We start from the raw sequence: 16356 nt of genomic DNA on the forward strand, positions 1-16356 counted from the left end.
TAGAAAAACTACACTGCATGTGTATTTTTGTAAAACGAAATAGACTTACTCATAAAGTCTGTCATTTCTTGAATAAATAGCAAAGTATTTGAAAATTTTTAGTTTTGTCAGGGTAATGTTTGTAGGATGATGCATTCTGCTCTCAGCAGGATGAAATTGAAGTTTTTTTGTTTTTTTAATGTGGCAACCGGTGGCATAAATCATTAGGCAGAAACACCATAATGAGCCAGCACAGACAAAGCACCCAATTTCCATGGTGTCGGCTTTCTGCTGGGAGTTCTGGTGATAATGACATAGCTGTTTGTTACTTGGTTCTGAGCTGAATCACGAACACACAAGCCGAGGCCTCTCTGTCCTCAGTTTCTGGAACAAGAGAACATCATTAGGCCTCATCACATATCAGACAAGTGTTATTTAATATATCTATTTATTTAAGTTGCTACAAATTTTACTTTTCCAGCCACTTATGAATTGCTGAGAAAGACATAATTCAATTTTCCTGCACATTTTTTTTCTTTTCTTGAGATTACACAAGTCTTGCAAGGATTAATCTTTTGAGGGGGATTACGTATACTACCAGTTTGCTTTAAATTCATGTAGTCTTTTAGTTGCAATATTATAGCGGTAAAGATAGTTAAAGATATTGACACTGCATGGAATGAATATGACTATTTCCCGTTAAGCAGTTAAAGACATGCAGCAAGTGCCATGTTCTTTTAGACATCATGTAAAGCAATCTGCTTATAGCCCCTTGTGACTAATTGAAACGTAAATATTAGGTTTTCAGTTTTTCTTTCTCTGGCCAATCCATTAGTTTTAGCTTTCTGGCTGGTATCCGTACATTTGATGGGGCACTCAGCAGTGAATTTATTGTTTGCAAAATCTCTCAAGCATGTTGGCTTATGAATATTTTATTTGTTTTCCCTTTTATGATATTAGGGGGAAAAAACCAGGAGCTGAATAGATTTAATTGTTTTGGAAATTGTTGTGGAGACAGTTTTTATGGTTCTGATTTTTGACTGTATCAATGACATCCAAAGATTTATATAAACCAATCTCTCGTGTGAATCAAAATTTATTCAAAATTTATTCAAAATTAATTTAAAAACTATTCAAGCCCCTGGCAGAATTAAATCTAAAGTTGCTTTCACTGAGCCAAGACGTTTTGTTTCTGCTACGGCAATCGCTATAATTGCTTTTTTTTTTTTTTACTGATGATTTTTATTATGTATCTTTTGCAATAAGCTCTTGATGTTGGACAGCATCCTTGTTCTTATCCTAATCTTTAAATTTTTCCAAAGATTCTCAAAGGATGATATTAACTTTGGACTAACTGTAACTATCCATACAAAGTTTGAATTGATGCATCTTAGAAAGTTGCTGTGAAGCGATTCTGTTTCAGTAGTCATCAACAAGGTGGATATTTTAGCAAGCCTCATTCTAGGTGGATATTTCACCAGTATTTTTAGGAGATTTGGTAGAGCTCATTTAGCTTACTCACATAGCCATCTATTAAAACAAAGACAACACCTTTCCAGAAACTTAATATTGCCGTTCATCCATTCCAAGCAACTTTTGATGTATTTGGAATCATTGACAGATGGAAAGTGAATCTAAAAGATTCTCTTACATTTGACAATAATTGTTATCTCTAAAAAAAAATCTATAATTGGTTTGGGTGTTCAATTATAACCTAGACCAAGACCAAGTCAGCCGGCTGGTAATAACCAAGATTTAAATGTATAAAAAACTGGAAGATGTTGGAACATAAGTGTCACTGTCCACGGTAAAGTGAGCTTAACATTAAAAATAAGCTCAGACGCTGAAAGAAGCCAGGGTGCCTAAAAATGTATATCTTTAACATTTACTGAAATTGGCAGCTACCAGAATGACTGAGGCTAATTTATTCTAGAAGAAATTAAGATTGTGTTGTTTGGTCATAATAACAAAAAAAAAAGAAAAAGTGTTTGGAAAAAGTCATCATAACATTTTAAACTTAAGAACTCTGTATCAACTATTCATTTTGGGAAATATTCTTTATTTTTTTACTTTGTTTTTATTTGTCTCACTGAGATCCAACATTTTATTTAGAAGAGACGTTTTGATATATAAAACGAACAAACAAACTAAATTATAAAAATAGTAACTACAAATATGTCCCCACTTATTTTTCGGGTATCTCCAGGATTTAGTTTAGGCTTCATTTTCTTTTATGCTTCCCCTGGGTTGCATTTTCTAAAACCTTGACATTGTTCACTTTTTTTTGCTGAGAAATTGTAACTTTTAAATTGTGTTTTTGCGTTTTTGTTATTTATGTTTTGTGGAGAAATGCCAACTGAAACCACTTTCTTATAACAGGCATTTGTTTTCATTTAGGTTGATCATGATTAGTAATTTGACAATTATTTAAACAGACTTTAAAAATGTATATTTCAATAAGCTCCAACTTATTGAGTTTCTGTACATCTCGTTTCACAGATTTATTTATTTAATTATTTATGTATTCATTCATCTTCGACATGTACTTATTTCTGAGCAACATGTCTAAAACTAACATGCGGATAGAAACAATCAGACGTGAAATAATCCACATTATAAAAATGTGGCGGAAACACGAATCAAAACGTATTACGTCACAACCAATTCTTCCACACTATTGGACAGAGTCAATGTTTACTAATATCTGATTGGCTACCTCCTTGAGTTCAGAGGGTAGCTTGTTTGATAACTTATGCTATAGAAAGAGGCGTTTTTCTGTAGGTTTGTACTCAGTAGTTCATGCTTATTGAAATGTAGAATCACACAGGTGGACTGTCGCCGATGTATTTAGTCTGTTATCAACCTTAAGGCATGCATGTTTTGCGGCAACCAGTTAAACATGCTGACATTAGCCTTGTAGCTTTGTCCAGTAATTAGCTAGCTTGGTACCAAACAGGCAGTCGTAAATGACATATTTTTAAAGCTTACCTTAGCTGGCAGTGGGTTTGAAAGCGCTGTATCAGAGTTATGGCATCAGTCAGGCTTCTGTGTTTGTTCAATGGGAGGGCTGCAGGCTGGAGCAAAACATTAGCCCGGACTGGCTGCAGAAATGTCTGCAGTTCACCTTCAAGGCTGCAGAGCATGTCAGCCTGGGTCATTGATCAGTATGGCTCTAGTGGAGTTTTGAGGCACACAGAAGAAATCCCTATCCCGACTGTTAATTTTGCACATGATGTGATGATAAACGTCAGCGCGGCCAGTCTCAACCCTCTGGATCTGAATATGAGGGGTAAGTGCTATTCTGGCATTATCAGCAATAACACAAGATCTAAATATTTAAATGAATATGATTTGCGATGTTTTTCCTCTGTAGGGGGTTACGGAGCTACATTGCTTAACTTAAGGAGGGATCCTTTGTCTCTGGTTAACAGCTTTAGTGAGTTTCCACTCATTCTTGGCCGTGATCTGTCAGGTGTAGTAGTGGACTGTGGGTCTGGGGTAACCCACTTTGCTCCAGGAGATGAGGTAAGCACTTCAATACAAATCTGTCTTAGAAAAAATGAAGAGCAGTTCCAGTGTCTTGCAAAAATATGCACAAAACACCCTTTGATACAAAAACAGAATTCAATCTTCTTTAACATACTGTACCACCCACCCATCATTTCCCAATATTTCCCCATGCTACCTTACAGAAGTTCTCCAAGTTTCTCAAACTGTTAGGAGCTTTTTTATCCACAACCCTCTTCATTTGTGACTCCACAAATTTTCTGTCAGATGTTGTTCTGCATTTGGCTATTCTCTGCTCAAACTTTTTTTTTTTCCCGATGTACTGGTTCTGACTGGTTGTTAGAAAGTTAAATCCCTTTGCTCTCTTAGCAGACATAAAAAAATAGTCTGGAAATTCACTGGTGTTTGAAAATATTCATAGTTTTATTCATTTTTACAAAAAACAGTTACATCTGGGAGAAAAAGCAACTACAGCTCATGATACCACCAGTAGTTTTGAGAAATTTTTACAATTTATTCAGTACAGCTTTTTTTATTACCTCTAAGCAGCTTCAATTTGTTGTTTTGTTGTCATTTATAATGAAACTCTGTACATGCTTATTTTAAATACTAAAATGTGGAATTTATTTGTACTCTTCTCCTGGTTCATTTGTGCAGTGAGACTATTCTAATATTTTCTAATTTAGCTGCAAACTATGGCTTTAAAGGAAGTAAATGTCAGAAATGGACAGCAACATTTTTTTTCCCGATTTAAAAGATTTGGCATAATTGATGTTTGACTTTTACCATAGAAGATTAAATTCTGAAATGAGATCAAACAATGGATAAAAAAACCTCCTTCTTTTTAATGCATTTTTGATCCATCCAAGTTTTGCACCTGGAATTAGCCATGTAATTTTACATAACATTTTGAGAAAGGACAATTTAAAATTTCTGTTAAAAAGCTATGATGGAAAAACTGTTTTATTTCAATTTTTAGGCTTTAAAACAAAGAACAACAAAGAAGATGGATACATTTTATTTTACGGGATGTTAATATCTGTGGGAAATTATGTATACAAAATGAAAGCCTCAGTTTCCTGATTAATGACAAGAATAATGGATCTAATAACACATACTGGTGCCGTTAGTGTTATCCCGTTGTGGAAATTCAGTGAAATAATTCCATAAAAATTTATGGGCAACTTCTAAAACCTACATATGTTATTATGTCTCTTCAAAACATTACCAGTACTTGATTCTATTTTTTTTAAAATCATTTTTAGCCAAAATGATTAAGAGCCACTTATGGCTCCAGAGCCACAGGTGCAAACCCTGATCTAGTCTTCCTTCTTTGCTTTCTTTTCTACCTTCTGTTTTTGAAGGTCTTAATAAAGTTGTAGAAATCTCAGTCATACATTTATAATGAGACTGTTTTGACATGTTTAGCAATTCAAAATGGGCTAAGCTCAAAACAAAATTCTGGAGATTTAAATAATAAAAAGTTTGGAATGTTTATACAATAATTTTGAGAAACCCTGAATATTCTTCAGTTATGTTCAGGAACAAAGCCCACCACAGAGCGTTACGCTTTTCTTTAGATGGTGACACCAACGAACACCTCAACCTATAGTTTTTGTAACAATCAAACTGTTGGAGTAATTCTTAATTTGAGGAACAGTCCACAGATTTTCAGTGTGGTTGAGATCAGCAGCTTCCAAAAGCTTAATGCTAACCAGTTTGATCTATTCCAAAACATATTTTGAAATAGACAAAGCATAGATAATTATGTTGGAAAATCTATCAGTCTCTTTCTTGATTTGAGATTTAGTTGGAGTATTAAGGGATTGCCCTTTTTTGATATTCCTTTATCATTGCACAGTGCCCCATTTTCACCACTAGCCTCACCAGCATCCTGCCTTACAGTTCATACAGTGTTTTTAAATTCTAAAAGTCATACATTCTGCCTGCCAATGTGGCCAGAAAATTTGATCTTTATCTAATCTGATCTTAAAGCTTTTCTCCAGAAGCCATTAGGCTTGTTCATGTGGGCAGACTGTGAGCTGATCAGCATAAAAAAATGACAAAAACAAAAATATACATCAGTCATTTGTAATTTTTTCTTTATTTTTCCAGTAATTCACACACATTTGGAACCAGTGACATGGCTTTAATGTTGACACAGCCAAAACCGAAGAGAGATATTTCATCTCACCCCCATTAAATGGCAACAACTATAATACATAGTCAAACCCTCTGACTATGTATTACAGTCAGAGGGTAACAGTGTAACCTGTTACTCAGGCTACACTGTTATTATTCATGGTTCTTTCTTGGAACTAAAAGATTCTCTTTGGTCGGTGGTTACATTAAGTTGACTCATAATAATTACGGACGCCTACTGTGTTGTCTCCCACATGTCCACATTAGTGTCTTCCTGTAGGCTGAAATGCAATTTTGCGAATTCGTCTTCAAGTGAACATGATTAAGGAACAGAAGGACACACAAAGATTTCCAGCAACATACTGTTCACAGCAGTGAGCCGCCCGTTTAAAAATATCCTTTAAAGCAAGTTAATTATGATAAACGGCAGGAACCGTCTTCTACTAGATGGCTGATTAGCCAGACTAAGACAGCATGAGTGGGCGGGTAATTTCAGCTGTGTTCACCTTGTTAAATGTCATGTTGGTCCTCTAGGTGTGGGCTGCTATTCCACCGTGGAAACAAGGCAGCCTGGCAGAATATGTGACTCTAACAGAGTATGAGGTGAGATATAGAGACTGTTGTATAACATCAGTGCATGCGTTTAAGATTAGTTAGAAGTAATTGTTTGTTTTTCATGGAAAATATAAAAATGTACTGTAGAAAATATTATTTCAAGTGATTGTACGTTATGAAGCCCTGCTGTGTAAGCAATTAGGATTAGGTTTGTTTGGTGGCAGTAGCTGCTGTGGCAGTAATTGCAGACACATAATTTGGCCTGTTTTCTTTCTGTGCTATATTTCTCTCATTCTGTAGCGCCTTGCTTTTGTTGCAGCTCTTTTAGGCTTATTGTGACTGTTTTTGTTTGTTTTGTAGGTTTCCTACAAGCCAGAATCACTGAGTCACATAGAGGCTGCATCCATCCCCTATGTAGCCAACACGGCCCTCTCTGCTCTTGTGAATGCAGGAGGTCTGTGCAGGGAAAACTCCTTTAATAAAAGGCAAGAAGCAGCATGACCTTGGATAAACTTTTCACCTACCATAAGCTGTATTTTTTAGTTATTTACAGAAAATGTAAGTTATGCCTGATGAGGAAAGAGTCATTCCTGTAAGTTGGTGTGTTAAAATAACTGTATCTTTTCCTCCTCTTTTCTTCATCACAGTAATAAACAGAAGACTTAATTCATAAACCAAGTAGTGCCTTATAAAAGTATCAACATCTTAAACGTCTTCAGACAGGGTTTCCTCCGGTAAAGTAGATAAGATGTACCTTATTTAACCAGAATTGGGTAATTATTATTATCGTTATTCCTCTTAACAACAAGCTTTTCTGAAGAATACTATTCCCACAGGAAGATGCTGCCACTACTTTGTCTCACTGTGGGGATGGTGTGTTCAGGGTGATGCGGAGTGGTGGATTTCTTCACAACTTTTTACTGAGATTAAATTAAACATAAGTTGGGTCTTAGAACTGTTGGCTGCTCTGGATGCACTTTGGTCATGTGAAATCTAAAACAAATACTTTCAAATTTGTGGTTTTAACTTGGAATATGTGTGAAAAACAGCGGCGATTATTGTGAAACAATTTCAAGGCATTAGGTCATATCTTCCATTCCTACAATTTCCTTTGTACCCCAGGGTGATGCAGTTTCTGTTGACAGCATTGCTTAAATGAGTAACATGGTAAATAACCTGGTTTTTATGTTCCTCCTCAGAGTTTTGATCACTGGAGCATCTGGAGGTGTCGGAACGTTCTCAATTCAAGTAATCGAAATCATTTTCTGTTGTTGCTGGAACATTTGACTCATTAACCAAATGTTTTTTTCATAAACAAGAGAAAAACCTCTTGCTGCCAGTTTACATCTGTTTTTAAAAAAAAAAAAATTTCTATCCAGTTATTAAAAGCTTGGGGTGCCCATGTGACCGTTACCTGCTCTCAGAATGCCGAAGGCCTCGTCAGAGGTCTTGGAGCCGATGAGGTGGTTGACTACACTGCAGGAGATGTGGCTGAAAAACTGGACATGATGGAGAGGTGAAAAGATAGGCTTTGATGAAAACATATTTTAACCTATCTTTCAATATGATTTTGTTAAATTGAACAGCTTGTGGCTGTACCATTAGGTTTGACGTTATTTTGGACAATGTGGGAGAAGATACGGAGGAGTGGGCCATGCGCCTGTTGAAGCCCTGGTCAGGGGCGAAGTATGTAACGCTGGTGTCACCTTTACTCCTCAACACTGACTCCATGGGGCTGCTAGATGGATCACTTCACGCTGGGCTGACCCTGCACAACAAAGCCTTTCAGGTAAACATGAATCGCTTGAATGATTCTGTACAGAAGTTATCATCTCTAAATGCACACGAATCTGTTTTTGTTATGAATTGATCAGTTTGGGTGGGGATTCCTGAACAAAGGTGTCATGTTTAAAGCTCAACGGTGTTTCAAGAGCGCTTAGCTGGGAATGCACACCTGTTCAGACACCTGTAGTTCCCTCTACATTTTACTTCCATTCAGTTGATCAGATTAGTTGAACAGGGCGTGAGAAATCGTGTCATCACATGACCAGGCTACATTGGCTGCCTTTCAGACTTTAGCAGGAAATCAGACTTGGAGTAAGAATTTCAGACTTTGATCTTCTAATTTGGTAAAGTAGTAGTGAATTTTGAACATTTCATGACTGCAGTGCATGAATCACACAGGACAGGGTGGAGCAGCTGTAGGGACTGAGTCAAGTTGGCCTGGCCTAGTGAAGGCAGCGATGACGGCACAGCTGGCCGCGGTGGGGCTGGCTGTTAGTGAGTCTGTGCATGCGAGGAGATTCGACTTGATTGGTGTGTGCGTGTGCGCGCGCGTTTGCCGCTGACGCAGCAGTATTTGGTATTTGTTCAGATTACAGCCGACTGACTGACTCTCCCCACCAGCAAATACCAGCAATACAGCATGTCTTGCCAAGCCTTCGAGGCCTTTTGTCCATGAGAGCAGCCAGCTGGTCAGTTAGGTGGGGCTCAGCTGCAGCGGCCTCACCACCACCATCTAGCTTTCATCTCATCACATCAGGGAGTTCATAGCACAACTGAGCCCTCTAGTGGTGAATGTGCACATAGCAGGAACCATCGGCGGGACCTTATTCCAGTCTTTAGGTCAGGGGTCTCAAACTCCAGTCCTCGAGGGCCGCTGTCCTGCAACTTTTAGATGTGCCTCTGCTGCACCACACCTGAATGGAATAATTAGGTCATTAGCAAGGCTCTGGAGAACTGATCTACACAAGGAGGAGGCAATTAAGTCATTTCATTCCAGTGTTTTGTACCTGTGGCACATCTAAAAACTGCAGGACACCGGCCCTTGAGGACTGGAGTTTGACACCCCTGCTTTAGGTGATCGGTGTCCTGCATCTTTTTGGTGGACTGCTGCTCCTGCCACTCAGACGTAAATAATTTATTTACCTCATCAGCTTGTTATAAACTCAAGATGTCAAGAATCAGTCAGGGACCACTGCTGCAGATGTTAGAGAAGTGTTGAAAACATCCCTTGTCATATAAAGCTTTGAAAAAAAATGTACTTGCACCTTGAACTGTTTCTATCTTACATCCACAAACCGTAATGGTCTTTTTTCTTAAACTATGTCCTTCACTTAAGTTATTCATAATTTTTATTTCGGTCTATCACAGAAAATCCTGTAAAGTACATTAAAAGTTGTGGTATAATGTAAAAAGGCTCACTATCTGCCATGCAGCAGAGTGCAAATGTTCTTTCTACACAAGTTTAGTTTGTGTATAACTTGTTTTGGAGGCAATGACTTCAGCTTCCCAATAAAATAAATAAAAATCGGATCACTTTCTTGCTTCGAAACACATTTATTGGATACAGATCTGCTTAAACGCATAAGAGAAGCAAAAATATGACGTCCTAAAATAATATGGACATTAATAAAGAGACTATTCATTGCAATGTTTCTTATTAGAAATACCAACAAACTGTTTCATCAGTTGTCCTGATTGTTTTATCTCTCATTTTTGCCTTCACTCTGTTTTGCCTCCTAGAACATAACCTCCAGCGGAGTTTTCTACAGGTGGGCATTTTATGCTCCCGACGGTCCCACCTTGGATGAAGTCAGCCGGCTGGTGGATGCAGGGAAGGTACTGCCTCAGTACTGCTTTAATATTCATATCATGCGAAGCTGACATTCAGAGCTGTGGGTGCTGGCAAAGTAGCAGAGTTAGGAATTGCCTGATTTGCACAGCAGTCGCAGGCTGACAGTGGACCTCATGCTGTGATGGAGATCATGGAGAGCAGAAATAACGAACATGCCAGGGATTCCCTACATGCCTGTGTTCAACGCTTCCCCGCGGTTTTGTAAATGAGCGAGAATCAAACTCCCGTAGTGCCTCGCTTGGCTTAGCTGGCAGCGTGGCGGCGTGCGCTGCTGGGGGGCGATGTGAGTCGGGCGCCAGGAAACTGTGAATGGATTTTAAAACAGTGCTGAGCAGCCAGTCGCCGAGGCATGTGGACCCTCTGTCCTTTTGTCCTGGGGGGCTTACAGCTTGCCTTACACCCTGACCAGTGGCTGGAAGCTGGGGAATAAGCACACACACATAAATAACAAAACCACCACTCACTCACACACACACACACACACACACACACACCCACTATCTGGTTTGTAGTGACGCCATTGCGCCCTCCATTCATTGTTAAAGACAAGAGCTGCTGACCAGAATAACAAGCTGAGCTGCTGGTGCTGGACTAGCAGAGGATTGTCCAGCCTCATCACATTCTTAACCTCTCCCTCACATTTGGCACTGCTAAAGCAGAGCTTATTATACACATAAATCACATGTGCATAATTGTATTTCTATTTTCAAAACCTGTCAGTGTGAAAAAGACAAAAAAACCAACAAAAAAAACAGACAACTTTTATTTCTAATATTTTGTGAAATAAAACAAAACATCAGCTTATCACTTTTGACTTTTAAAGCATATCTCTGTCCAAAAGGTTACATCTAGAACTGTAAATGTAATCAAATTGATGGATGCACTTTTTTTGTGTGAGATTATTTTTCTGCTATGAAATATTATTTTAAGACCTTGTTATCAGAGGGGTGATAAGTGTGGGGATGCAGATTTTATACTTCCACTATGTCTCGCTTTTGAAAAATAAAAAATCTGTATTCACTGTCTTTGACTGCAGTTTGTGTTTATAGTCACTGTTTGCAGTGGGAGAGACTAATGTGTTCAGTACTGGCTCATTTTGTCCTGAATCCACAAAATAGAACAGAACAACTTCAGTCAAAAACTACAGGCTCAGAAGGCAGGGAAACTCCCTTATGAAACATTTGAATGAAAAAAGCCCACTGCAACTCTAGACAGGCAACAGTTCATAATTTTTCACCCACACCTATTGAAGCGATTCTACTTTAAGCTTCTGAATTTTTCTCTGCTGGATCGTTCCAGATCCTGCCGGTTGTGGAGGCCCAGTTTCCGTTCAGCCAGGTGCCTCAAGCGTTCCAGAAGCTGGAGCAGGGTCACGCCAGGGGGAAGACTGTGGTTGAGGTGGCTGAAGACGATGAGTACATGGAGGCCGCGGAGTCTGAGCAAAAAGTGCAAGAAACGCTGCAGCAAAATTGAAGATGGAAAATTGCCAAGCGAATCCCTCGTGCACTTCTTTGACCTTTCACAATGCTACAATTCACAGCAACAGACTGTGAACTCCAAATGGGAAAGGTCATGAACAGAAGATGGTGAAGAAGGAAAGGAAGAAAGCCAAATGATGTTTTTCTTACAGCGCTCACCTTTCTGCGCCATTTTATATTTATAAACGGTGTTTAAATTATGCTGTGTTCATGCTCTATTGAAATTAAAGTACACTTAAAATGGTGACATTTAAAAGTTAATCAGGTCACCATTCTGTTGTTATCCAGACTCAGAAACATGTTGATGAATATATATGCATAACATGGAATTTGGTTTAGTCATCTTTAAAGGTTTCTCAGTAAAAGACTTGAATTTGTTTGTACTCTTTTGTGTTTTCTTGCTGGAATAACATAACCATGTATTGCATGTTCACAGAATTTCTTTTTGAGAAAAACAAATAAATTCTTATTACATCTATCCTTTCTACATTTATAAAATAGTGATGCAGATGCAATATATTTAAGATATTTATTGACAAAAATAGTTGTACAGCTTTAATAATTCTGGTAAAACAAAAAAGACAAGTGATTATTGCTTGTATTTTATGCAGCTGGAATGTAAGGCAGGACGCAGCGGCATGATGCTAGTTACAAAGTAAGAGTGGTAACACTGTTTAACTTATTGGGGAGAAACAGATTTATCCAATGGACAAATTTACACAAATCTAAAAGAAACATTTATGTAGGTTTAAAAATCAAAGTATTTTCAAGTTCCTACTTAATATATGCTTAATGGGTAATAATACATTCTTAGAAAATTTATTCTCCGTGTTGACCTCCCTCATCAAAAGGTTGCACAGCTCTGAAGCCAAATATTGTCCTTTCTGGCCTCCAACAAAGTTCTTCTTATAAAGAGGAAGAAGTTCAACACGGCCGTTTAAATGCTCTCCACATCCCATCTCTGCTGTAGTTTATGTTTGTCAAGTGTGTTCAGAATCACTTGGTTTTTATCGTAGTGATGTCCACCTGAAATGCAAAACACATTTTCAGTTAGTATCCAGATAATTAAGTGTTTATTTGTTTTTTTAAATCATGAAGACATACAAATTATCACTGTAACTCTATTTAAGAAGGATTTCATGCTCCAAATTATTTACCTCATCAGAATTAAATGACTAGGTCAGAGGCAAGATCAATGCTCACATTTGTATGCATATGACACTTTATAACACATAGTAATATTCAATAAGTTAGCATGTTAAAGAAAAGTTCATTTGTTTCAGTAAATTGATTCACAAAGCGAAACATTACATAGATTACAATTACAAACTGATGATTTCAACCCTTTATGTCCGATAATTATTATTTTTCAGGTACAGGTCATGAAAATATTTAAAATTAGAATATTACATCTGATCAATTAAGAAATACAATTTTGATACAGAAATGTAGGCTTATTGAAAGTATTTCAAAGCCTGCGTAAAGGTTGTTACTTTCAAAAGGTACTTTTAATCTGACAAACGAGCCTATTCTGAACTCATATTCTAATATTAATACAGACGTTCAAATCGTATGTGAAAGCCACAGTTTAAGTTATTACTCCAATGTAACGTACAAGTTTTTAGTGTTTAGTCCACCAGATGTCACTAATGAACAGCTTTTTTTGAGGGGAAAGATTAGTAAGAGTGCCAGTTGTTCAATTTTCTTTTTAGCATAATGTGCCCAAACGAAAATTGTAAAAGCACAGACAACATTAAGGACCATTACTGCATTATTATGAAGAGTGATGGATACAGTAGTTAAGTTTCAACCTGAAATGATTGGTTATTTGTCTAATACTGTTCCTTGAAAATGAACCAATTTAACTTTTTTGCATTTTCTTATTCTTGTCCAGATTTGCAAACACAAACTTCAATGTCTTTTTTTATTGGGATTTTAAGTGACTGACCATCACAAAGTATAGTGCTAACGTGAAGTGGAAGGAAAAGGTACAGCATGTGCTGAAGCTACAGTCCTTGTGGTTGTTCTGGGTTCGACATGCAGCCATTTGCTGCATGTCTTCCTTCTCGCTCTCTCCTTACTGTTTCCTGCCAGTTTACTATCCAATAAAGGCCACTAATGCTAAAAACATCTCAAAACTTGGATGCCATTAGCACTCACCTCTGTAAGGCAGTGATCTCAAACTGCATTCCTCAAAGACACACCCTGCTTCAGCATACCTAGCGTCAATATTAGCTCATTAGCAAAACTCTCTAGAGGTTGACTGTATACTACTGAGGCAGTATAGGTATCCATTTTCACATTTTGCCAGAAGTGATTTTTTTTTTTTTTTGCCTATATCATCTTTTGGTATATCTCGCCCTAAACGTTAGCTGGAGATAGGCACCGGCAGCCCTCCCGACCCCACTAGGGACAAAGGTGTACAGAAAATGGATGGATGGAACTTTTGGTATAAAGAAGGTGTTTTTTTTTGCCAAGGTGACCTTTGGAAAAAAAATGACTTTGACCATTATTTTAGGAAGGTGACGATATGATGGACTGAGCAATGACCTGTTCCTATTTCTTAAATAATCTTCCCTAACAAACCTCTAATGTATTAATAGTACAGCTGTGTGTCTCGTTATAATCATAGCTATGAAAATCTTGCTTTATTAATCTTCCACTTCATAGTGATGAACCACTTTATATTTGTCTATCACATAAATTAGCATCAAAACACATACAAATGTTTAATTGAAATCTGTGAAAATGCAAAAAGAAATTATTTCTTATTTCATAAGAAATAATAAAATAATTTCATAAGAAATAATCTCCAGTGGTGACTTTTTACCTTTTTAGACATGTAAGATAAATAACTTGGATCACCTATGTTTTAAGATTCAAGAGTCACGGTGTCAGGCTTGGAGGCTCACCTTTGACTTCCAGAACCAGATCAGCGTTGGGGCTGTAGCGGATGAAGCCTTCAGGGGTGATACTCCAGAGGTGGTTTTGGTTGTTAAGCTCTGGTGGCGTGAGACCAACTCGGCTTCCAGCCATCGTGACACTACCACTTGGACTCAGGCAGCACTCCTCCAAGAGCTGGATGCAGGTAATTAGAAAGAAACAGAAGCAAACATCTTTGTTTGGTTCCTTTATTACTACAGAAGAGCAATATTTTGGTGTACAAGTTATCTGGGAAGTGATCAAAACCTCACAATCTGTCTTCAATCAGCTTTGACCAGCGAGCAGCCGGTCGGATATTAAGAAATTTATTAAGTTTTTCTGTTATGTAAGACATCAAACTTAAAAACTTCCACTTTATTAGGTCTGGAAACACACTTTTTAGTTCAGAAAAATCCAATAAAGGTTAGGAACATGTGAGTCGATGCATACATGGAAATAATTCCTTAGTTTCTGTTGGGTTCACAGCTGCTGAGTCAATGGAATCTGAATAACTTTTTTACAGCCATTTCTTTGTCACATTTAATTAAATTTAATTAAAATCACAATCATCAAGTCAGACATGTAAGTGATATGTACACCTGATGCGCACATCTCTCTTAATTATGTCTTGAAAATGATTGAATGTCTAAATTAATTTCCATTTACTCCAGGATTAAACTCAATTATGGTCTTTCCAGTCCAAATAATTTGAGTAATCTCGGTTTTCGTTTCAAATTTGACTATTACATTAGTTTCATTTTTCAAAGTCGCTGAAGATAGTCTCAGCCTCAGGATTCCTGCACATTTACCTGATGAAAGCTACACACTGTCTTAGACTCAAACATCTGGGGCAATGTTTTTGGTCATATTCTTTTGGCCTTAAGCTTTAAATCTTTATGGATGGATGGATGGATAGACAAGTCTGTCAAGAGGGACAACATAAGAACTTATACCAACATGCTGTCTGCAGATTGAATTTTTATGCTCTATTTTCTTTTTCCATACTTTTTCAGAACTGGGAAATAATGCAATAAAATACAATTTTTTGGACTGTGTAGAAACCCCGCAGCCCTTTAGGAACAATGCATACCTTTGACATTACCAATATAATAATGACCAGCTTGTACCTTGCAGTGTAAATATCCGTTCTGGTAGGACCATATCTGCTCTACGCCGTCCGTCTCTTCAGTTTCTTGTATCCGCATAAGTTTGACGTCATCCAAATCACCAGTCACTGACATTATTAGACCCGTCTGTCGGTTTCTTAAACGGAAGTACACTTGCTTCTGCACACACAAGGAAAGACATTTAAGCTGCGAAGATCAGAGGTTAAATGACATTTGGCTATTGGATTAAAAGTGTTGTTTTTTTCCCTTTCTGAGTTAGGTTTTAAAAGTGGTAACAAATCAAAGTAAAGATTCATCCGCCGGGTTTTTTCTGGCCAATTTTCTTTGAGGTCCTTTTTAACAAGGAGTAAAACACAAAAAGCAGAACAGTAAATGTAGGAATTGACAAGTTTATCCTCGTTTCTGTTTCAAAACATCAGATTCAACTGATTTGATTTTTATTAAACTAACAGTCTCTCAAAGTACATGCTGCTGGTTAATGTGTTTATAAAACAAAAATCCCAGGAACCTTTAGCTTTGATACATTTACAGAAAAAAAAAGATTTTCAGTATCTGATCTGCCGATCTGCAGTTTGGTGATTCCAATCTCTCTCGTGAATCTCCAAATAAAATGGATGCCAGGAACAGATGTGTCTGGTACATATGTATGAACACAGTCTTTAGAAGTTGATATTAAGTACAAGCTTTGAACTGCGGTAGGTATGACACAGGGTGGAGCAAACCTGTAGAAGAGGGCGAAGAGATCCAATTTTCTGCCAGGTGCTGAACTTCCGCCAGTCGGGAACCTCACCAGGTTTCAGTAAAATCTGGCCACCCCTATAGTTGATTCCCTCGTATAATATCCATCTGATGCAAAAAAAAAAAAAAAAAAAATCAAAAACAAAGACAAATCTTACATCTTGTATGATTACAGCAAACCCACATAAATAAATATCACTTCAAGATGAAAAGGGCAGTATTTTTCTTCTTGTGTCTTCATATAAATGCCTTTGAATAACTGGTTATTCTC

The 16356-nt window shown here is 37.5% G+C and overlaps 2 protein-coding genes across 3 annotated transcripts in view; one reads left to right on the forward strand and one right to left on the reverse strand.

The window, feature by feature from the left end:
• The first annotated feature begins 2703 nt into the window (after positions 1-2703).
• LOC102230230 (reticulon-4-interacting protein 1 homolog, mitochondrial-like) lies at positions 2704-11681 on the forward strand. Its single transcript, XM_005813742.3, has 9 exons — positions 2704-3268; positions 3353-3504; positions 6163-6231; positions 6544-6668; positions 7383-7431; positions 7563-7699; positions 7789-7972; positions 9709-9804; positions 11120-11681. Exons 1-9 carry the CDS (start codon positions 3007-3009, stop codon positions 11291-11293), a joined length of 1248 nt encoding a protein of 415 aa, XP_005813799.2. The 5' UTR covers positions 2704-3006; the 3' UTR covers positions 11294-11681.
• A 132-nt stretch (positions 11682-11813) lies between these two features.
• Positions 11814-16356, reverse strand: part of LOC102230755 — a 33825-nt gene continuing 29282 nt past the window's right edge. For both annotated transcript variants that reach the window (XM_023347593.1, XM_014474414.2), the window contains 4 exons: positions 16070-16193; positions 15348-15506; positions 14211-14376; positions 11814-12324 (listed from right to left, as the gene is read on the reverse strand). In XM_023347593.1, coding sequence (XP_023203361.1) covers positions 12236-12324; positions 14211-14376; positions 15348-15506; positions 16070-16193 — 538 coding nt within the window. In that variant the 3' untranslated portion in view covers positions 11814-12235. The remainder of the gene's footprint in view (positions 12325-14210; positions 14377-15347; positions 15507-16069; positions 16194-16356) is intronic.

The sequence above is a fragment of the Xiphophorus maculatus genome, chromosome 15 (assembly GCF_002775205.1).
Source record: "Xiphophorus maculatus strain JP 163 A chromosome 15, X_maculatus-5.0-male, whole genome shotgun sequence".
Lineage (NCBI taxonomy): Eukaryota > Metazoa > Chordata > Actinopteri > Cyprinodontiformes > Poeciliidae > Xiphophorus > Xiphophorus maculatus.